This window comes from Bos mutus, chromosome 3 (genome assembly GCF_027580195.1).
Source record: "Bos mutus isolate GX-2022 chromosome 3, NWIPB_WYAK_1.1, whole genome shotgun sequence".
NCBI classification, from domain to species: Eukaryota; Metazoa; Chordata; class Mammalia; order Artiodactyla; family Bovidae; genus Bos; species Bos mutus.
In genome coordinates, this window is record NC_091619.1 from 50867697 (window position 1) to 50892094 (window position 24398).

Here is a 24398-nt window from a genome sequence, read left to right on the forward strand (position 1 = left end):
GTTTTGTGGCCTAGTCTTTCGTGGACCATTGTCTGTTCAGGAAGACTGGATTAAGCACTTACAACGACACATTGTAAACGCTAATCTTCCACGGACTGGAGCTGGCATGGTGGAAGTCACATCACTACTCAAAAAGCCTGCCTCCATTACAGAAACTTCATTTTCTCTACTAATGGCAGAAGCAGCTTCATAGAACAAGAAAACCTTTTAAATAGAAAATTTGAATTGGATGTAAATTTGAAATTCTTTGTCTTTTTTTTTCAAAGCCACATTAAATTATCCATTTATAAATACTAAAGCAGGAAAATGGGGAAAAGTGAATGACAGTGACATCAGAGCAAATTGAGTACTTCAAACAGTAAGTAGTCTCTATATTTTATATAGGATGGAAGAGGTTTCTAAGGTTTACTACATTTAGTCAGTTAACTGTGTTCACTCAATGAAAGATCAATACATGTAAGCAGTTATTAATAAACTGTTGCACATGGATAAAGACAGACTAATTGGAAAATTATGTTTTCTGCAGTGTTACCAGAATCAAGGTTCTGTTTATTCCCCACAAGACTTGTATTGAAAAATAAGATATTATATTTTGTTTGTATATATTTAGTGTTTTGTATAATACCAGGAACTGCTAACTAAATTTACTCAACTTAGGGCATTAAATATCATGTACTTCATAGTTTGAGACTGTTCACTCAAATAGGGCAGAGTACTATTCTATCTAGACGTGTAAGTGTTTTTTTTAAATCACATGGAACGGTTTTTTTTTTTATACTAAAAAGTGGAGGGAGATTTGTTTAAACAAGTATTTCTAAAAGAAATATGTACATAGTCCTGGAAATTATTTGTGGTAAGGAAATATTCTTTACTCCAGTTGCATTTCTCAGACAATAAAGTGGTGCATCCATGCTACCTCCTACTTTGTCAACAAAGATGCTATTTACCCTTTACATTTTTGTATCATAATAGATTTTAAAAAAGTCTAATATTCTTTATTGCAAGACATCCTTTTGTTAACAGATTTGTTTCTTTTTAATGTTTTACCTAAAATTTGACATGCTTACAGGACAGGTTTGCCTCTTTATTTAACGTTGTAGAAATGTAATTAATAAACAATGCTCACTACACGGTTTAGAATAGGCTTTCTCATTTATAGTCTCTTCCAAATTTGATCAGTTAACAAAACTTAATACACCAATCGAAATATTTCTACATATGATGAGAATGTTTACAATTTAAATTTTAGAACTTGTTTTGGATGTGATTATATGTACGAAAATCGTGTAACACTATTGCTCATGCTAAGAACCGACTTAATGGAATTACTGAAATAAATGTGCTGTGAGGAATGGAAAATATGGTGCAGATGTCTTGGTCATGATAAATTGTGATTCTCCTTTTAAATTCCTTCCAAAAACAGATTAGTTCTTTTAATCTGAAATCAGATTCCTTTACAAATAACAGTTTTTGTATGCAAGCACCATTTCATTTTATTTCATGTAGTATGGCTAATACTATAGTTGAAACAAGGATATGCATTGATACTTTTCTTCGTATGTAAATAAAGTTAAAAGCAGTTAAAATAAGGAGTATTTTGGTAGAGTATATATACATACCTCACTGCCAGTGAAATTGCTTTCCTATGATATATCTCCTTACCAGAAAAATCTCTAAATAAAAAAAGACTTAAGAAAATTATAATGTCTATAGTGTGAAACATTCTTACTTTTATCATTGGTAGAAATTGTCCACTTGAGGTTGTGTTTCATTTGATTTATGTTGTTTATACATAGCTGGTTACTTTATTCACACACTTGATATGTAAAATTAGGAAATTGAACTAAATGAATCATTCCAAACCAATGGTCTCCTGATCCCTGGAGTATATAGTAGATGGGAAAAAGTATTTGTATAAAATTATTTTCATTTTGCCAAAGATGTAATAGAAACTGTGTGTGTCTCTATAATGATGAGTCTAACTAAAACATCAAATTTCTTAACTTTTGACTGAAAATATACCAAGTCTGTTTTTACCAGTATTCTTGTATTAGGTTTCATTGATATAAATATATTCTATATTCAAATAGAATATATTTTTTAAACTGGAAGTCATACTACTGCATAGTAAGTAGTGTTCAGAAGTTAAGTATCTGAACACTTAATTAATTAAGTAATTAATTCAGAAATTAAGAAAAAAAGAATCCTGGCAGGAAGACTAGCAATCACCACAGCCCCTTTCAACTCTAATTTTTATAGTTCTTTGTTTGATTTTATTAAACCAGCTGTCAAGCTATAGAAATACAAGTAGAATAGGTAGTTTGACCACAGCTTTCATAAGCAAACAGATTAAATTTTTTACATTAAACTATTTTTAAAACAATGTTTCTTCAGGATGTAAGAAAGAATTAAATTATCAAATATAGTAATTCAAATTGGAAACAGTAAGCCAGAGAGATTCCTGAAAAGTAAATTAAACAAAGAACATTTCTCATAATAAAGATACTTGGGTTACAGAAATTTTTTAATTTCTTGGGGAGCACAGTTCACCTTTCATTTGGCAACTAGAAAGTTAATGATATATTTTCGTTTGGCTTCCACTAAAAAATTATGAAATGTTGTTTTAAGTTATATGATAGACTTTCATGTTAAAGCATGTGCTACTTCAGTATTCAGTATTGCCAAATTGTCTTTTACAGTTATTTTATCATTGCCTAAGATATTTGAGCTTCTTTTTCTTTTTTTAAATAGTATTGATTTATTTAATAGCATTAAAATGAAAAAAGTTAACCTTTCAAATTAGTATTTTCCACTATGCTTCTTTAGAATAGATTAGAACCATGGCATAGCTAATATCTCTATTTTAGATTTCAATTTAATTAGATAGATTTTTTTAAAGGACATACATATAACCTCTCAGGGACTGTACAGTTGAAACATACTGATCCAAAATATAGCTTTGATTTTTTTTTTCTTACTAAGAAAGTGTAATGTCTGCTCATTTTAGAAATATTTAGAAAATGAAAAAATGAAAAATGGGTAAAAAAATTGTGGTACTACTACTCAAACACATTTATTGGATTGACCAAAAAGTTCATTTGGATTTTTCCATAAGATCTTACAGAAAGCCAGAAAACTTTTTGGTCAATCTGATACTTTTAACAGCTTGTTAATGTTTCTTTCTCTTGTCTTATTGTTTCAGTGTAGTTATAAATGTAATTATTATAATGTATCCACCCCAGTATCCCATTTTCCCAAGTTTATTTGAAATATAAGTGCTGCATTGTATAGACTAATCTCTGATACTTGATCTTGAGCATTTTCCACCACCAACAACCAGTTCTTTGATTCTCCAAACAATAGTTGGGTGTCCAACAGTTTAAGTCAATTCTGACATTAATTACCTCGAGTTAATGTCAGACTCCACAGGTTAAAGGGGTCAGTCCCAAAAGACTGCCCACACTTCAGATGCCAGTCACAAATATCGGGTCACCCATACTTGAGACGACTGGCTATAAATCAAAGGTTGCCATGACTGACTCTTCAGGTTTGATAATTTGCTAGAATGGCTCACAGAACTCAGAAAAAGACTTGACATTACCAGTTTATTATAAAGAACATAACTCAGGAACAGTGAAATGGAAGAGATGCATAGGGCAAGGTATGCTAGGAAGGAAGGTGGCATGGAGCTTCTATGCACTTTCTGGGTGTACCACCCTACCAGCACCTTGATGTGTTCACCAACCCAGTAGCTCATCCCTTAGTGGGGTTATTATGGAGGTTTCATTGTTAGGCTTTATTGATTAAATAATTGGCCATTGGTGATTAACTTAGTCTCTAGCTCCTTTCCTCTCCCTGGTGGTTTCGGGAGGTGGTGGGACAGAAAACTCCAACCCTCTAATCCTCATGCCTTGGTCTTTCTGGTGACCCACTCCCATTCTGAAGCTATCTGGGGGCCCCCAGCCACCTCTCATGTCATTAGCATTTAAAAGACACTTTGATCACCCTGGAGATCTTGAGAGTTTTAGGAGATATGTGCCAGGAACCAGGGACAAAGACCAAATATTTATTTATATCACACCAGATGCAACACTTCTATGAGACAAAAACTAGTCAACATCAGTAATATTTCAAACCATGAACTATAATTAGCATTCACCCCTGGTATGGAAGGTAGCTATCCAGTTTGTTTCAACAATGGGAATTTGGTGGGTGTTTTTTGAGGGCCAGTTACTGATGTTTAGTCAATAGCTCATAACTGATTTCTTGATTCTTTAGCCTATATTATAGACATAGGTACAACGTTCTTTCTTGATTACTTTGATGACAAATAATTGAATATTTTTAATTGCTTAGGTAGACAACAGTAATAAGTAAAATTTAATTGATACCTCATTCTTAAATTAAGTCAGAAGTCAAGATGAACAGAGTGGTTATACTCTAATGTTACAGAGTTTTTCCTTGTTATTAAAGTTTTAGACAAAGTTTTTTACATTCTCCACATTAAAAATTTGTCATATTTCTATTCTAGTCTTGTTTTTCTGTTTTATAGACTATTCCTTTTTAAAAAAACATGAAATCATGATCATGCTGTGTAGAAATTAACCATTTATTTATTCTCTAAGCTGTAGATCCATAAGCATTTTCATACCACTAAGTATTATTCCTAAGTATGCTTTAAATTTTTGCATAATGTACCATTGTACCACATATTATTGCACCTCCATTGTTGATCATTTTATGTTGTCTCTAGGACTTTGGTATTATGAAGAGTGCTTCTGATCAACATTCCTATAGTGCATTGTACACTATACACATCCAAAATTATTTTTACGATGAATTTCTAGTAGTAGAATTGGTAGATTAAAGAGTTGGATATGGCTCACATATTTGAGGTTTTATATATGAATGTTCCAAATTGTTGTACAGAAGGGCCATATAACTTTATGCTCCTACCTGCAGCTTATGAGTATGGCTTACAATTCCTCTTGTCCTTGCCATTGTAGTCTTTAAAACTTTGCTTATTTTGGTAAAAAGTAGTATCTTGTTCATCTTTAAGTGACAAATGAAAACAAAGGAAGTGAATTTTTTATCACAAAGGCATTAACTTTCTGATTTAAAATAATAAGAATACATGCGAATATGATCTACTAGATGATGTGTTTAAAATTACTTCAACTCTGATTTTATAGTAGACCAGTGGTATAATAGGGAGTGTAAGTGCCCTTATACTCCATAGTCTTTCAAGAGATCTTTGATTATTATTTATTCCAAAAGCTTGTTTGTGTATCAATATAGTTCTTCTGTGAGTTCCACAGCACTTCTCAGATACTCAAATTGGGCCATGACCACCACAACCACCACCACCACCCCTTCACCCCCCCTCCAGAAGTAAAGAATAGCTATTTTGAAAGTATTATGTGTTGCCATATCAACTGTCAAGTGGTTTATATTTTTATTACAATTTAGGCAAATTCCCAAAAATTTTCTGACATAGATTTTTTTAATATGGTAGAAAGAAGAGATAGTGTGAAGTTTTGCCTCTTCTGAACAAATTGGTAAAACAGATAATTATTTGTTTTTTAAAACTAGTATTTGATTTCTTAAAGATATAAACCTAGAGAATTAGTTCTTTCTTAAACTATTAAAGTCATCCTCTGATTTTTATTTTTCTATTGATTGGCAGATTTCAACAAATACTTTAAGTAAGGAGCTTTTAGATAATGTTTAGTCCTATTTATAACTTAAAACTTAAAAAAAATTTTTAAATTTCATTTATAAAGTCAATATATTGGTTATGTTTTGATAATCTTGGTACCCTGATTTAAAACCTTCTTAAGTACATAAATATATTTTATAAATAAAATAAACTTAATAAATATGCAGAACCTTAAATTCTCTTGAATATTTCAATGCCTCATATAACTTGCAAGTCAAAGTTGACTACTCAACTACACATTTTAAGTAAAATTTGGAAAGTTGAACTATAAATCTAATAGGCCAGGTTTTTCTTTTTTTTAATATAAATTTATTTATTTTAATTGGAGGCTAATTACTTTACAATATTGTAGTGGTATTGCCATACATTGACATGTCTTGCCAGATTACTTTTTGATGTAAAGTTCTAAGCATATGAACATTTAAAGATACAGATTCTTTGCCACAGAGCCACCTGGAAAGCCATTTTAATCACCACAAGAACAGAATGTAGAACATTGACAGCACTCCCAGTTCTCCATCCCAATTAAATTCACCCCCTCCCATTCCTGTTATTCTGACTTTTCTAATATACAAGTTGATATCTAGGAATGCATATAGTTTAGTTTTGCATATTTTTTTTTTCTTTTACAGAAGTGGAATTAATACCATATGTATTCTTTTGTGACTTGTTCCCTTTGGTTAATGTTATCTTTGGAATTCATCTTTATTTTTCCCATAGCTGTAGTTTATTCATTTTGTTGTATATTATTACATATCTTTATATGACACCATTTAATTATTCATTTTATTATTGGTAAACATTAAGGTTGTCTTTGCGTGTTTCTTGACTTTTAAAAGCTGTGAAGCTGTGAACGAACATTCTTGTCTGTCTTTTAAACATCTGCAAGTTTCTCTAGGGTGGTATATGCCAAAGAGTAGAGTTTTTTGATCATAGAGTATATGCCTCTTAGACAAAGCCAGCCTGTTTTCCAAGATGATTGTACACATTTATACTCTCATGAGGAGTTCATAAGAGTTCTTGTTCCTCCCTGTCTTCAGTGATACAATTGTCAAACTTAAATTTTTGCCAGTTGGTGAGTGTTAATGATATTTCATTGTGAATTTAATTTACGTTCCCCAAATTTCTATCAGATTGAATAATAACCTTTTTTATGTTTGTTTATTTTTCCTCTTTTGAGAAATAAATTGACAAATTGCCCGTTTTTTTCTGTTGGAGTATCTGTATTATTTCATATTGATACTTAGGAATTCCATTAATTCTTAGGTTATTATGTGTTGTAGGTATCTTCTACTTCATCAGTCTATTTTTCCAGTTGCAATTATAGTGACTGTTGATAAACAGTTCTTATAATTAGATACATCCTTTTGAATGTTCCTGTTTAAAGATGCGTATGTTCTCTTAATTCTTGAGGGATATTTTTATTGGCTATAGAATTCTATCTAAAGTGGCAGTTATTTTCCCCCTGCATATTGAAGTTATCATCCACTATTTTCTGCCTCATTCTTGCAAGTTCATCTGTTACTCATTTTAAAATAACCTGTCCTATATTTTTTTAGCTGCTTTCAAGATCTTTATCTTTAGTTTTCTAAAGTTTTTACTATGAGATGTCCTGTTGGGAATGCCTTTTGTTATTGCCAAGTTTGGGAACTCTGCTGGGCTTCTGGAAATTTCCTAGACCTTGTCTGTAAAGTTATTTTTTCTGCCTCACTTTCTAGCTCCCTTATTCTTCTGGAACTCCAATTAATGTGTGTTAAATCCTTCTCACTGCATCCTCTGGATTTTTTATCTTCTCTTCCCTACTTCTATCTTTATATTTTGGTGTTATATTCTAGATCACTTCTTTTAATTTATCTTCCAGCTTACTGATTTTCTCAGTTACTGTTAAATCTCATCCACTGAGATCTTAATTTTGGTTATGATTTTTTTTCAGATGTAGAATTTCTGTTGTTTTTTTTTCAGATATGCTTTTCTATTGTTTCTAGTATCCTACTTGGATATTTTATCTTTGAATATGGTCTACATGATTGCTTTTATCTTCTGCCTCTGATAATTCCAGAATATAAAATAATTATGGATCCAAGATTATTGATAGTTGCCTTTTCTATTTCTTGTTCATGGTGTCTTGTTTTCTTGTGTGCCTTCATGTTTAACAACACAGTGAACATTATATTTGGAAACTATTATAGAGCTATGTTGAAGTCTGGTATTGTCCCTCATAGGGTTTTCATTTACTCCTGTCAGGTGCCTCGAGATACTGCCAGTTTAGAACACCTTAGTCCAGGTTCAAGGTTTGCATTTCTCTGGCCTATCCAGATGACCCAAAGTCAGGTTGTAAGAGCTGTGTCATGGGAAGGTTATAGAAAGGTTTGCATACTGCTGGTTTCACCTTTTACCCTGTGAATATAGTTTTATTTTCCTAGCCCAAGGCCATTGAATGTGTGACTTAGTTTCATAACTCTCTCGTCCATATAGGACGTGTCTTCAGGGCAGGAATAAAAATTTTCATTATTGGGTAATACTCTTGACTTTGTTGTCTCCTCTTCGAGTTTGGCATGGTAATTCTTTTTTATCTCGACACTTCTTTAATGCTTATATGACTTTTTTTTTTCTATTCAACTTTCTTAGTTGACCCCAGTGAGAGAGAATTTATCCAGATTATTTAGGCTACCGTTATCAGAATCAGAATATAAAATAAGTTTTAAGTGCAGGTATTTTATAGGTTTTGCTCACTTCTGCTTTCCTAGAAGAGTCCTGATAAATATTATGCATCCAGTCACTATTCATTGAATGATTAAGTGAGTAAGCTATTATTTTAAAGAAAATTTAAATTTCTTAAGGGGTACATCTCCCTTTTTTTCCTCTTAAAAATAAAATTTGGCTATTCTAAAGAGATTTTCTTTTCCAGATGTATTTTAGAATTAGTTCATCAAATTCTGTTTGAACCCTGAGATTTTACCTAGAACTGCACTGAGTTTATTTTTAGTTAATTTTTATTAGAGTATAGTTGATTTACAATGTTGTGTTAGTTTCTGCTGTACAACAAAATGAATCAGTTATACATATACATATATCTACTCATTTTAGATTCTATTCACATATAGGTCATTACAGAGTACTGAGTAGAGTTCCCTGTGCTGTACAATAGATGTTTATTAGTTATCTATTTTATATATAGTAGGGTATATATTGGAGAAGGAAATGGCAACCCACTCCAGTGTTCTTGCCTGGAGAATCCCACGGATGGGGGAGCCTGGTGGGCTACTGTCTATGGGGTTGCACAGAGTTGGACATGACTGAAGCGACTTAGCAGCAGGGTATATATGTTAATCTCAATCTCTCAATTTATCCTTTCTCCCCTCTTTTCCCCCTTGTAGAAAGAATTTGTGGAAATGGGAAAACATGAGACTTCCTTTTTAAGAATATGGTATATTTTTCCAGTTATCTTCATTTTTTTATGTCTTACAGTAGTCTTACCATTTCTTTGTAAAGAATTGTATGTTAAAGATTTTATTTCTATATATTTGTTTTTGTTGCTACTGTGAATGGATTTTTCTCACATTTTTCTTATTGAAATTGCTGGTGTAAAGGGAAATTATTGATTCTGTGTACGGCAGTCTTATTCATATCTTTCCACATTGCTCAACTCTGTTACATATCTCTAATATTTTTTTAATTAGTTCTCTTGAAATTTCTAAGTTGCCAGTTGTAATATCTGTAAATTGTGACATTTATCTCTTGCTTTCAAATATTTATCCTTTGTCAAGGATTTCCAGTACAACAGTGAACATTAATGGTGATAGCTGGCATTTCTCATATTCCTGATTGTAACTGGAGTACTTTTCTTTTATCGTTAAATATAATTTTCATGGAAGTTTCTTTTAGACACAGTTTATTGAGTTAAAAACAATTTGTTTCTTATTGGATAAGAGTTTTTATGTGGTTTTGTTTGTTTGTGTTTTTGGCTGTGCCACATGACTTGTGGGATCTTAGTTCCCTGATCAGGGATTCAACCCAGGCCAAAGCAATGAAAGCAACTGAGTCATATTCACTGGACCACCAGGGAATTCCTATGTGTATTTTTTTTATTTTATTTTATTTTATAAAAAATGGACTTTTGTTCTTAACAAATTGTTTCTTCTGCCTTTGTTGATATGTAGAAAGTCATGTGATTTTTTTTCTTTAATTTATTGATGTCAATAAAATTTATTAATAGGCTTTTAAACATTGGACCATCCTTAAATTTCTCCTTAGTCATGACATGTTGCTTAATACTAGGAATTTGATTTGCTTTTGTGTCATTGAAGAATTTTTTCATGTGTATTAGTGATATTAGCCTTTACTTTTCTTCTGCTGTATTTTTCTGGATTTGGTATCCAAGTTATGTTAACCTCATAAAATGAGTTGGGAAGTTTAAATTTGCCTATACTCTGAAAGAGTCTTCATAACAGACAATATTGATTTCTTAAGAATTTGATAGTACTTATTCATAAACTCATATGAGCTGTTAACTTTTGAGAGAGAGATATTTTGACTCCTTTTACTGTTTTGTTTATAATCAAAGGTTGTTAGGTTTTTTTCTCTCCCTTTGAGCCAATTTTAGTTTTGTTTTTCTTAGAGGAGTATACATTTCTTATAGATTTTCTAAAAATTTGGAATAGTTTGTACATAGTATATTTCTTGCAGAGCTTCCCTGGTGGCTCAGCAGTAAAGAATCTGTCTGCTAATTCAGGAAAAGCAAGTTCGATCCTTGCATCAGGAAAATACAGTACAGAAGGAAATAGCAATCCACTCCAGTATTGTTGCCTAGAAAATCTCATAGACAGAGGAGCCTGGTGGGCTATAGTTCATGGGGTCGTGAAGAGTCAGACACAACTTAGCAACTAAACAACAACAATATTTCTTACAAGTTATTTAGTCCCCATATCTGTCATTGTTTACTCATATTCCTAACATTTACTCTTCTTTTTTGCTGTGTAGTACAGCTTGTGAGATCTTAGTTCCCTGACTAGTAAATGAAACAAGGCCACAGCAGTGAAAGCACCAAGTCCTAATTCTGGACCTCCAGGGAATTTCCAGTGTTTACTTCTACTTTATTGTTTTTCTTTAATTAAACTTGCTGAAGGCTTTTTATCTATCTACCTATCTCTGTATTTCTCAGTATATAAAGTTATCCCTGTTGTTTATTATTGTACATTTAAACTTTGATTTTCTTTTTAACCAATTTCTCTTGTGTCTGAAAATAATGTATAATACCTGGCCTTTGGGGTACAGAATTTTTTACATATATTATATATTTTTATCATGATTTAACTTCTTTAGGGCAGATATTACAACGTCAAAATCTATCTTGTGTGTCTCTTACTTTTTCTTTTACATTTTTTATCCCCTTGTTTTTTTTTACACTGTGCCCTGGGAGAATTCCTTAGCTCCTTCTTGCAACACACTGACTATAAAGCTATGTTCATTCTGTTACTTGGCCTATCTGTTGAGTTGTTTTAAGGTTTGGTGTCTTGGTGTGTTTGTTTTTATACTTATTTTTTCTAAGATCTTTATTTGTTCTAAGGCCTCTTTGTCTCATGGTTGTGATTTCCTCTTTGCCTTCTAAGGATATTAATTGTACACGTTTTTAAGACTCTTTTCACCCTATTGATTGTTTTCTTAGGGATTTAGTTCTGTCTGTTGAGTTTGATGCCCTTTTGTGGTGTTGGTTTCCCTCAAATATTTGGTAATTCTTTGCTTGTTTGCTCATTTATGTTTCACGTTTCTTGTTAGTCTTTCAGCAAATGTTCTATAAATTCAGCCTGTTTCTAGTGATTATAGAGAAATACTATGACCAGTATCAAGTCTTCTAGAAGTGTAAACTTTGTTTCTTTTTTGGTATTGTAGAGCAATATCATGCCTCTCCCTTAAAAGGACCCCAACATCTGGAGTCCTTGCCACCTTTTGTAACTGTCTTCCCATGCATAGTCTGGCTTAAGATTTCCTCCTTCAGTCAGATTCCATTTACCTTCTGGTATTTTTTCCAGGAATTACACATAATTTATGATTAATCAAAATATACTTTCTTCTTTTCCAGTACTTTAAATTTTTTCATTATGTCAGTTTTTAGGAAATAGAGGATCCTGTAATACATATTTGATCCAAACTTCAGAAGTTAATCCATAAATTATTGCATATATAACTTTCTTGATTCCCCTAGATCTCTTCCCCAGTAATTTTTGTCACTGGTAAACTTTTCAGTATAATACAGTTTGAAAGAGAGAGTTCTACATGAAAGTCCTTTTTTGATTGATAGAACAGTTCATGCAAATTGAATGTTACTTCCCTAAACCGTTATGAAATCATATTACAAGACATGGTACTTCTGCTTCAGAAAACTGTTCTTTTTAGCTCCCTCAAATTTTTCTCTTCTGTGTATAATGAATAAGTCAATTCTTCCAGAAAAGGGGAACAGTGCTTTATATTCACTGCAGTCACTAGATATATATATAAACACTTCATGAAGATAAATGGAAATAGATAAGGAATGAAAACATTTTTTAGGAGTTAATTTAAGACATAGATGATTAAAATGAGTAAATTTTTTATGTGTGATTAACATTTTATATTCTGCTTTTTAATTTTTTATTTGATTGTTATAAGGGAGTGACATTTATTGTTATTCATTTCTGTTTGCTCAAAGTGACCAAGCTGCTAATTTGAAATACCTGTTGGGGCCATTTCAGAACTGGAGCATTATTTACCAAAGGTGAAAAATATTATGTGAACATGGTTTTTCAAGACCTGTGCTATTATTTTATATTTGCAAGACCTTTGGAAGATCCATAGATCATGAGACCACTTCTCACCCAGAAGGCCAATACAAAAAGGAATTAAGGCTATTCACTGAGAAGATGGGAAAAACTTATGTTCTTGCATATGTAATTCTGAACATACGTTTTCTCTATTAGACATCAGGTACTATTGTATTTCCTCTTCTCACAACACAACAGGCGATGCTTTCTCCATGGGACTAAAGCCAGTATGGCTCTGTGAATTGGTAATTAGGAGCTCTAGTAGAGTGCACAGTCTGCTATGTGACATAGAGTACACAAATCAGTGCCTCACGTCATTACTGGTAAAATCAAAGGGTTCTAAATGGTAATATTGGCACAACAGTAAGTTTTATTTTGTCCTCATGACCCATTTTCTGGATGGTCTACTGAATTAAAAAATATAAACAAAATGCAGTATATACTAAAGAAGTGAATAGATTTAGTCAGGGCTTACCTTATAAAAGATCTTCCAATAAATTTCATATTTTATCTAACTCTTCAGAGGAAAGAAAGGTCTGATCTTCTTTGTTCTTCATTGCTACTTCTAGACTTTGCTTTCTCTCTCACTCTCTCTCTCAAAACTCCCTAGCTGTGAAGCTCACGCTATCAGACTGTACTACTCACTCCTCCCTGTCGCAGTTACCAGTCCCCCAGTATGCCATAGTCTTGAAGGTTTTTAGCTGCAGGTCAGTCTCTGCAACACTCTTACAGTCCGTGAGAAAGTGACGTTAGAGCAAATTGCTGAAGAAAATGAGGGAGGTAGGGAAAGTGTATGGGCTGAGGGAGAAACAGGTGCAAAGACTGAATGAGAGCATGTTCAGTGTGCTGCAGGAACACAGGAAGGCCAGTTATGTTTGGACAAAAGCAAGTGGGAAGTAGGAGATAACATTAGAGAAATAATGGAGATTTGGGTTCATGTAGGACCCTTCTGTGCCACGATTAGGCATGTAAGATCATAAGATCTCTGTAACGAGTTATCCTTTGCTATTTCAGTCTCACACTTGCATGATCATACCCTAAACTTTTCTATGTCCATACCGTAGCTCTGTTTTTTTTTTTCCGTTTCAGTATTCCTGAAAGTGAAGTGAAAGTCTTTCAGTTGTGTCTGACTCTTTGCAACCCCATGGACTATACAGTCCATGGATTTCTCTAGACCAGAATACTAGAGTGGGTAGCCTTTTCCTTCTCCAGGGGATCTTCCCAACCCAGGGATCAAACCCAGGTCTCCCACATTGCAGGCTGATTCTTTACCACCTGAGCCACAGGGGAAGCCCAAGAATACTAGAATGGATAGCCTATCTCTTCTCCAGTGTATCTTCCCAACCCAGGAATCAAACTGGGGTCTCTTGCATTGCAGGTAGATTCTTTACCAACTGCCTGCAGTTGGTATCAGTATTCCTACTCTGTGAATTACCATTTCTTGCCTTCCAATTTTATTCTCTCATGAACTCTGACTCTGTAATACCTCAGCCCCACCAGGGCCTAAAATCTGATTTTACCACCTTTTTATTTGATTCTCAGTCTCTCCATCTACTACCCCTCTTGTTACCCCTTAGTGCTTACCCAAATTTTATTCCTCAGTCATTTATCAAGATCACTCTTGTAATCACTCATCCCTTGTCCCTCTCTCACTTTGTATATTCTCTTGGCAAAATCCCAACCCTAATTAAACCAGCTTTCCACACTTCATGTTTTTTTTCTCCCTATCTTTAAAAAAAACCCTCTTTTGTCTACTAGCCATTTCTACTTTTCCTTTTAAAGCAAAACTCCTTGTCAGAGCCAGATATAATAATCATGATAACATTTATCATGCACTTGCTATGTGCCAGGCAGTGTTCCAAATATTTCACATATATTAATCTTATTTTATTGTCATAGCAAAGTAGAAAATGAAGTAAAGAATATCATCTTTTACAATGAAAAGAAAGCATGAAGAGCTTCCTTTCCCAACAGCTGGCAAGTAGTGAAGCTAGAATTGAGTTCCAGGCAGTCTGGCATCAGAGCCTGTGCTCTTTAACTATTAAGACCAAACCAAAGTATATTCTAAATCCCAGTTGTCAGACACGTTAGCATCATACTCGAGTTTCCAAGAATGACCACAACCCACCTCAGTCCTCATTCTTCTTGAGTGATCGTGGTAATAGTTGAGGCTGCTGGGCTGTGGTGTTTTAAGGTAGAGTTTTTCATGTAACCTTAAGTTTAAAATTAATTGTTTTTAGGCTGAGGGCTCTCACTCTCTTGTGATCTTGAGGCTTTAACCCTTTTTAAAAATTTCTTTTTGCTTTGCATTTCTCTTTTACACTGCACCCAAGTTTGTTGATAAAGGGCTCAAGGCTGCCTCTCTCTAGTAGAAGTTCATTGTATGCCAAACAGGAACCAGAGTTGGGTTCATGGAAAGGGAGTTGTAGAAAAGACTTTCTGATCCTGATTTCTTTGTTTGAGTTGTCCTCTCTGCAGAACTTCATGCTCAGATAATCGCTTGTAATCCATTATTTATTTGTTACGTCTTATGTCATCTTTGAGAGGGAAGAATTTAGATAAACATCTAGTATGGATATTTTGTAAATAACTACTGATTTAGAAATTTTTAAATACTAAAGCCTCAAGAGCAGTTAAGTTTATAAGTTAAGAACAAAGGAACATCAGAAACACTGGCTGACTAACCTCATTCTCCTTGACAGAAATGGCCAAGGTCACATGCCCTTTGCTAAACTGTTACTGGCAAGGGGAAACCATCCTTATGATTGACTTTTCCCTTTTTTTCCTGGGTGATACAGGTTGCAGAGTCAGCCACAGTCCCTAGGGAGAAAATGCAATCATTTCCCAAGTGATGTCTATTCACTGTGGAAGTTTTATTTCTTAGAAAACACGAAGCTGAATAATTTTGCCACACTGGCCTAAACTTGATGAACAAACCCCATTGATCCTTTAGGGATAATATCTGAAACATTTACCTCTTTGGTTCTAAAGAAAATGTATAACTTGATAGAGATTTGACTTAGAAGTGTTAAATACTGTATTCTTTGGGGTGAGTTGATCTTTAAACTAGATATCTGTCTTAGAGCTTTGTCCTAATTACTTTTAGTAAATAAAGTATTTTGGCCAAAGCTTTGACTTGATACAGCTTGATCATAGATACAACTGTGATGACTCCAGTTGTATCTATGTTGGCTGCTGCCACTTCTTAATATAAGAAAGGTCTTTTTACGTGTGTTAAATGTAAATATTAATCCTTATAACAGGTCCTTCATGTTGATGCCAGTACTGTGGATGAGGACAAAATCATATTTATACTAAGAAATACTCCAGATGAATTATGGATTGAGTAGAATCCATAGAAAAAATAAGAAGAGGTTTGACGAGGCTGAACAGGTCAGAGTCTAATTTCTGAAAGTGAAGATCAGAGAGTAAAACTAGCATTAGGGAGTATAAGGAAGGAAACTTTGTTTAGAGCAGTTTCAAACTCAATCCAGTGGATATGCTTGAAGAGCCAACAAGAAAAAAAACCCACAAACTTTGCTTCCTTACAGACTGAGGGCAAGGGAGGTATTCTGGGGGTGGGAGGGAGATTGTTAAAACTGATGCAAGAAGAAAGAGAACTTAAATTTCAAGAGTAGCTCTGTTTCTCCACATTTCCACTAATTTTCACATAATTCTCTGATTCTGTAACACTATTAGAAACACTCAGATGACAAATGCAACTTCAGTTAATGTTTACTTTTACTGAATAAATACAGTTTTCCCTTGACCAGAAGAAACAACAGTACTGTGAAGACAGAATACCTTTCTCCATAGCCTAAATAAAAAAATGGATGGTATTTCCCACTGTGGTCAGTTGATGGTGAAATGACAATGACAATGTCGAAGGCATATTTGAAGTTAGTGGTTGGAGGAAGGAAGTTGGGAGTAGTGAAAAAAGTACAAATCAAGTATTGTAACTTGATCTTTAGACCTGAGTTGTTCCCTACTTTAGCAAACACAAAACCCTGAATTCATATTGTTTTTAGTCACTAGATTGGACTATATGATCTCTTGTCCTTCTACCTCTAAAATTTTGTAGTTATAACAGAAAGTATCCATGCTAACACTAATAAAATAGCCTCAACAGTATCAAGAATACGAAATATAGCTTATAGAGTATAGTGTCCTTTTATTTAACTTTATGCTGAACTGTAGTTTTATGTAATGATTTTTCCCCCGAGGTAAATGATTTTTACCTCAGAAAGGTTTGCAGAGTTCATTTTGGCAAAGATAAAGGCAGAACTGATAACGTATCCTATCACCACATGGAGGCTAGCAATTAGACATAAAGCCAGACAAAAATCACAACGAGAGCCATAAATAAAAGAGAATCTTAATGTGATTTAAATACCGTGACTGAGTTGCATTCAGTGTCAGCCTGGTCACCAAGTCCAATGTGACATCATCTTCTATAGAGATGTAGTCTAGCAAAAGACTTCTGCATCCACCATCTGGCCCCTGACTCAGTGAGCACATTTCACTGAATGACACATAACCCGGTGGGATGCACCAAATTTACTTAAACATGAGCACATCCTCTTCTCATAACAAAGGCTGGACATGACCCTAATTTTGTATTCTGTAAACAATGTTGTAGAAATTATTAAAATAAGTCTTCTGGGTAGGCCTATAAACATATACTGATTTTGATTACTTTGTCAAAGCCACAATTTCACGCAATACAGATTTCAGTTTAAATAGAGAAGCCAATTAAATGTGTCTTTAAAATTCATTCTCTATATGGTAAAATGTCAAATGAAAAAGAATCAGTTTGTGACTAGGTAATCTGATCCTCTAATACAAGAGTTTGAGCAGAACGTTCCAAAAATTGAGAGTTTCTGTTCTCTGTCACAAGCTTCTGGGAAGTGTGCCAAATGAGCACCACTGAAGAAAAATTGCTCAAAAATTTTGACTTTTTAGTTTATATTTTCAACTTCAGTTTCAGGCATGTTCCAGAATAAAGGTAATCAGATCCAGTTTTTTCAGTCTCTGAGAGAGTTTACTGGGCTTCTTTTATTCTGTATTACTTTGGAAATAGTTCACATTTCAGGAGAAACAGTATGATTTGCCTACAGAAAGTATTTTTCTTTTAAGTGCATCTTTGGCATTCCTCAGACTGCTAATTTTTTTTTTTTTTTTTTACTGATTCTTGGGAGGGAAGGAGACTATATTGTAGCCTCTCCTATTATTTAAAAAGCACCCCAACTCTACAGATCCCTAGTTAATACTCAAGACTTTTTGATGGTCTGTGGCATCCTCTCTGACAAAGATAAATGCTAAAGCAAGAGCATTATGGGCAAATTGGAACTAAAAATAACTAAAAGTAACCATTTTTTCCTCACAAAGTTATATAAAACTATAGAGTTGGCCAAAAAGTTCACTCAGATTTTTCTGTAACATCTTACAGAAAAACCCAAATGAACTTTTTGGCTACCCCAGTACAACCCTTTGTTGGAATAATATGAGAAAACTTTACTTAGGAACTGAGGTGCAATTAATAGATATAACAGGAAATAAAATAGCATTATTTAGACACAGGAAATTCAAAGAAGGAAAAGCATATCTTTATAAATGAGGAGCAGAAATTTAAATGATGTGAGAAAGAAGAAATATTAATATTAATGCAAAGTTCATGTAAACTGTTAATTAGAAACTTACAGTGGAAATAGAGCACATGACTAATAAGGTAAGAAATAATGTAAAATCCTGGGAAAGCCTACTTAAGCTAGACCTCTTCAGGGCTACAGCACTGATATTTCATGTTTCAAGAATTGACCTGAAGGGCAGTGAGGTGTTGAAGGTGGCAGAAAAGCCTCATAATGTTACATTTCAAATGTCTATAGTCTCTTAGACTTCATAGTCTGGTAAACACTGAACTTAGGCTAGGTAAAAAAATCCTTAATTCATAAACTCATTTAAAAGAGCACCAGGCTGGGTAATAGCAGTGTTAACATTTTTAAAGAATGAAACCTATTCGGACAGTCTGATACTGGACTGTAAGCTTCTGTCTTGAATGTAAACCACATCTGAATATTAAAGGTCACTCTAGGGAAGATGGTGACGAACTAGCTGCTCTTTTTCTCCCGAGTTTCAAATAATAAGAAATGAGCATAAGCTTCAGCGTGAAGGATCCGGGCAGAGAATAAGAAAGAATATTGATCATTGAAGGTGGGGTACTGAAGGAATCTTATTCTCTTCAAAAGTTACTACTTGGCTTAAAAAAAAAAAGTTATTACTATCTACTGTCTATCCCCAAATAGTTATTGTTTGTGATGTAAGTAGCCTGGTGGAAAGAGATGTGATGAATTAATGCAAGAAGTAGGAAGTCTCTGAACTGGAGACTTTCTCAACGCAAATACCAAATAACATAAGATAAAAGCATAAAAATACAAAGCCACACAAATGAGACATAGACTTCCCAGGTAGCCCTAGTGGGAAAGAACCCACTTGGGAATGCAGGGGAAACAAGAGATGTGTTTTTGATCTCCAGATCGGGAAGATCCCCTGGAAAAGAGAATGGCAACCCACTCCAGTATTTCTTGCCTGGAGAATTTCATGGAAAGAAACCTGGTGGGCTACAGTCCATGAAGTCGCAGAGTCGGACACGACTGAGCGACTAACTCTTTCATAGATCTACATAATAACAGCATTTAGCTAATTAAGCTCTCTGAAAACATTCTGCTTTTGGATAGCATAGGAGTTTGCATTTTTAGCTTTGTCATTTAACATAATTTTGAACTGAGTCAGAGTCTCATTAGCAACTATGATCTGTATACAGTTTGTAGAACAGCCTTCTAGAGAAAGTTTTCAAACAAACATTTGGCATCAACAGAATGTTTCTAATCAAACTGTCAGTGTTCTTCATAGTACAGCCTTCGACTTCCAGAATAATGTCTGTCTTAAAGACTCTGAGAATCCTAGGGCAGTAGACCAATGCCACGTGAATTACACTGAGGGCTTGGGTCCTGGGCAACTAGAATCCTGAGAACTAGGTTGCCCTGACTGAGATTGAACTGTTTCTGCTGGAATAGATACAGGAAGATATCTGTGGTATTTTAGATTAGAATTTTGGAACTTCACACAACTCATTAAAAATCATATACCTCCTGTGCCTATAGAATCACAGATTCAACATAAGAATAACATGTTCAAAAAGTTTTAGCCCTGTGCAGTGGTGTGCTAGTTAAAATATCTGGTTTTCCTCACAAGGAGTGTGTGTGTTGCTAGGGAAGGCAGGAGTACACAGGTGTCTGATTTGTAGCATTTGCCAATTTCTATAATGTATGTTCCACCATAGCCAATTGCCAGCTACCAGATTGACATCAGTGTCAGCAAAGTTGGGAAGAGATGTGCAGAATCATTGATCATTGCTCCATCAGACCTGTGATCCTTGTCAAATGCATGTAGAGCACAGAAGTTCAGAAGCATCAGTTTGTGTCATTTAATGACAGCCATCATTGTCATTATCAAGTAGAACTTCTCTGTTCCACCTTGTGACAAATGCTCTAAAAGCAGACCTAGCATATGGCTTCTCCTCCATCTGAGAGCTGTGACTTGAGTCCTAAACACTTTAATATTTAACAGATTTCCCCATAATGCCCTTTGTACTAATATTACCCAGTTCCTTATATGTTCTGGCTTTTATAATCAGAAAATGAAATATTTACAAGTCAACAGAACAAATGCTTAGGGGCAGTAAGTGTTCCTTCAGATCAGAAAAATAATTTTGAGGCATGTTTTATTTTGGATTTTAATATTTTGGGTGTTAAAAAGGCTGATAACACACTGAGAAACACTGCTTACCATTTGATAGAAAAACTGACTGGAAACAAACATTTGACAGCAGTCTCCATTTGCTTATTTTTGAAACAGTAGAACTATATATTACATTAAAATATCAGTTCATGGCCCACCTCCTATCTTTATTGCCAGACCTGTGCATATCTTTGTAACCCCAGGATACATGTATCTCTTATCTTGACTCTCTCTGTAAAAGATTTCTTGTAAAACAAAAGGGCATTAGCTTCCCCAGTGCCAAAATGCCCAAATGGCTTGGGTTCCTACCCATAAAATATATTCACACTTACATAAATTCTGCACTGTGTATTTAAAAAGCGGAAACCATTTGGCAAATTGCCAAAAACTTCCCCTGACTATTAGGGGAGAAAGCAGATGGGTTCTTAGGACACAGTAGTTCCAATCATGATACGGTTAATAAATTAGTGGTAATGTTGATAATAACACATTGCCACTTACAGTGAATGAACTTTTTGCATGTATGTACCTCCCGCTACATAATGCTGAACAACATTAGTAACATAAAATGTCATTGTCCAGTCTCAGGGCCTCTACCAGCGATTAGCATGTATGTATTCAGTAAGTAGGTGATAGGTGCTTTCTGTGGTGAGGCATTATGGAGTCTGTCAAGATGAATTAAGATTATTATTTGACTCACGGTGGCCAAGATTTGGAAATGCTCACACATATTTAGACTATGAAGTTCTTAGTTCCTTTCATTTATCACTGGGAGAGACTTTTAAGTTTAAATAAGTCATTACCATGGTCCTAATAAGACTTTTCTTCTTAGGTTTGGCTGGTTGGTTGGCTTTTGTTTTTGGCTGGTTGTTTTTTAGTGTATATAATAACTCAGTCCCAGTTGATCAACACATCCCTAAGTCAACAAACTTGATATACCACATGTCTAAGGTCATACTCAGGGTTTATTTCTTCACTAATTTTTCCCCAGCAGTAACAGTTAATGACAGTGTGACGCAGTCATCTTAATTGCTATGAGTTAGCACAGTTCTCCTCCATTGCTGTGGGTTAATAATGAATTGGATTCATTGGCTGATTCTCATATAGCTGACATCACATGTCACTGACAGTGTGACATTGTAGAAAAGGATTAGGAAAAGGAGAGGGAAGATGCAAAAGAAAAGCAAACTTCAGTCAACACATTAAGACATTCTAATTCAATATTTCAGTCTGTGCCCAAGGAAAATGAGCCAAATGAAAAAATTACAGAGCACCTCCTAATCATTTGCTGTAACATTAGGTACTTTTTCTCCTCTGATATTAAAAAAAATCAATGGTAGAAGTGAGTTATGAATTACATTATTTTGAAGCTTCACAGTAAAGCTTTCTATAAATCTTACAGTCAGACCTCCTGCTCAGTCCACTCTGTGGTACTAGAAAATAGCTAAGGTACCTTTGACATCTAGAGTTGTAAGCTCCACATATGAATGAAAAGTTATTGGGGAAACCATAATGCTCCTTAATCATCTTACTGGGGCTGGTGATGGGCTTCCTGATTCAAGTGACACTGTTACCAATGAACTTTGGAACATGATGAAGCAGTGACTCTCCTTGAGGACAAGGGATGTACTGACAACCTAGGTGTTCCTCTGGGATATCTGTACTCTCCAAATCTTCAGAGGATGTTGTTAGGAAGTGAAAAGCTCTTTAAAGGAATCAGATATTCCCAGAAATCTGCTCAGTGTCATGGTCTCACAGTCCAAAATATCCTCACTAGAGTTTTTCCAAGAAAAATCTTTTCCCCTGATTTCTGGGATGCATGGTCAGGCTTGGGCCTCTGCTGGGATGTGTAGGTGTAGATACATGATTCTCAAACATGTGTTTAGTTGCTAAGTCGTATCTGTCTCCATCACGACTCCATGGACTGTAGCGCACCAGGCTCGCTCTGGCTAAATGCAGGCACTTAGCCACCAGGGTAGCCCCAGTCTCTAGGGAGAACCAAATCTGGAGCCCCTGTTGTGACTTTCTCTCTTCTGTGTTACAAACAGAAGCCAGAGCAAACAGTATGGTTTGTGTATAGAACCACCAGATGGCAGTGTGTGGAGAATGAAAGAGCATTTATATCCTCTGCAGGATGGATGCTAGTTTAAGTTGTCCTGGTTTCTTAAGGACTTTCTTAAACATGTCAGCCCAGTGATCAAGAAGGAAAAGGAAAAATAATTGCTTACTTTCAGTGGTGGAAATTACCTTTGTAAGCTTTGAAACTACCAGAAACCCATTTATAATTAAATTACATGGGGTAAGGAACGGGAAGAGTCAGAGAGATCCTAAGAAAAATTAAATACTAAATTGGGGTGAACCAGGGGGACACATCAGAAGGTAGAAATATGGAAGAAAATTGTTTCTACCAAATACTAATGTAACCCATTTATCTAAGAAGAGAAGATCACTTCTTATTCATGGTGTAATCAGGTGGAGCCATACAAAAATTATGCTACTCAGGATCTGTGACCTGCAAAAATGATCATTGCGTGTGGTTCAACTTAAAACGAAAAACTATTGGACACAGGGTAAATTTGTAAAATATGTAAAAAACACTCTAAAATATTCCATGACTTACTAGTAGTAGGGTGCTAGAAAGACAATAATCCAAAATAAATTTTTTAAAAACACTATAGTCAGTTCTTCAATTTGAAAAAATTCTAATTCAAAATGCTATGCCCAGGGATGATATAAGAAAACTGCAAGTTTGCAAGGTTTTTTTTTTTTTTTTTTTGGAGAGAGAGAGAAAGCAAGTCTAGTTAAGCAAGTATTTTCTATTAACCCCAAAGAAATATAACACCAAGCAGTGTTTTTCATTTTTAAAATTCTAGCTATAGAATAGATAAGAATGGTCACGTGCTGGTGAGTATTAGTCTTTTTGCACTGATGGTGCAAAACCTCCTGGGCTGTGGACTTTCCCACCCACAATGTAGCCTTGACCTGTGATGCCATCCACAGGTCCTCTGCCACCTGACAGTTTCATGGGTGTCTGCAAGCAACCAAGGGCTGGGCTTGGCTGTGCCAGCCTGCCCTGGTCCGTCCCTGGGCACAAGTGGCATGTGGACTCCTGTCATTTTTCATCCATGATTTCTGGATCATTTAGACTAACTTTTGTGTTTGCTAACAGATCATAAAAGACCACAGAAAATAATGAAGGGTACTTTTTGGTTGTAAACATAGGAAAGTAGGCTTGCCATTTGAAAGGAATATTGAGTAGAAGTACATAATTTCTATAAAATTTAAGGATAATCTGATGATAAAGGGAGAGACAAAATGGTATCTTAATGGCATTTTTATTGGGTAAAAAGGGAAAAACTATATTTTTCAAAAATATGAGAAAATACTATGAAAACACACTAATTCCTTAGAATAGTTCTGTTAAAGATATGTATTTATAAAGTACTTGACAGTTTACATAACCCTCCTTATAGTGCTCCTATGACATGGAGTCATTCTAATTTTATAGAGTAACAAATAGAGGTATATTCCTAGAGCTTTAATAACTTCTCCAGTGTCATAAACAGTATGCTAAACAAACAAGTTTCAAATCCAGGTTTTGCTGAAGTTTAGTATGTGATGGAAGGCAAAAAATCTGTGCTTTGGTAATCAAACCCACCTCAGTATTGTTTTCTTTTTGTTAACTTCATTTCTTATCTTCAGATTAACTACTTCAGTTTCATCATCTGAAAAGTAATTAATGATAACTCCTCCTTTAGAAAGTCATTGTGAAGATTAAAAAGAATATGTAAGAGAGTGCCTAGATCATTATAGGTACTCAAAAAATGGTAACTACTTTTCTTGGCATTTCACTCATAGGAGTACAAAATTCTGCCAACTATTCCTTTGTAGAGCTTCCAAACTAATAAAGTGAATGAAGGAAATCTAACATCACAAACCTGTTAATAACAACAGTATCAAACTATTTTAAAACCATAGTATTTTGGGGCCCAGAAAAAAACAATTGTATAATGCTTCAGTGTCCAATATAATGGCTACCAGCCACATATGACGGTTGAAGCTTAAATTAGTTAAAATTAAATTTA

The 24398-nt window shown here is 34.5% G+C and overlaps 1 protein-coding gene across 15 annotated transcripts in view; it reads left to right on the forward strand.

Annotated features, from left to right (window-relative positions):
* ZNF644 (zinc finger protein 644) overlaps positions 1–24398 on the forward strand; it is a 127196-nt gene that overhangs the window by 94980 nt on the left and 7818 nt on the right. For all 15 annotated transcript variants that reach the window (XM_070367702.1, XM_005910582.2, XM_070367708.1 and 12 more), the window contains one exon: positions 1–24398. This exon is cut by the window's right edge and continues 7818 nt beyond it. In XM_070367702.1, coding sequence (XP_070223803.1) covers positions 1–193 — 193 coding nt within the window. In that variant the 3' untranslated portion in view covers positions 194–24398.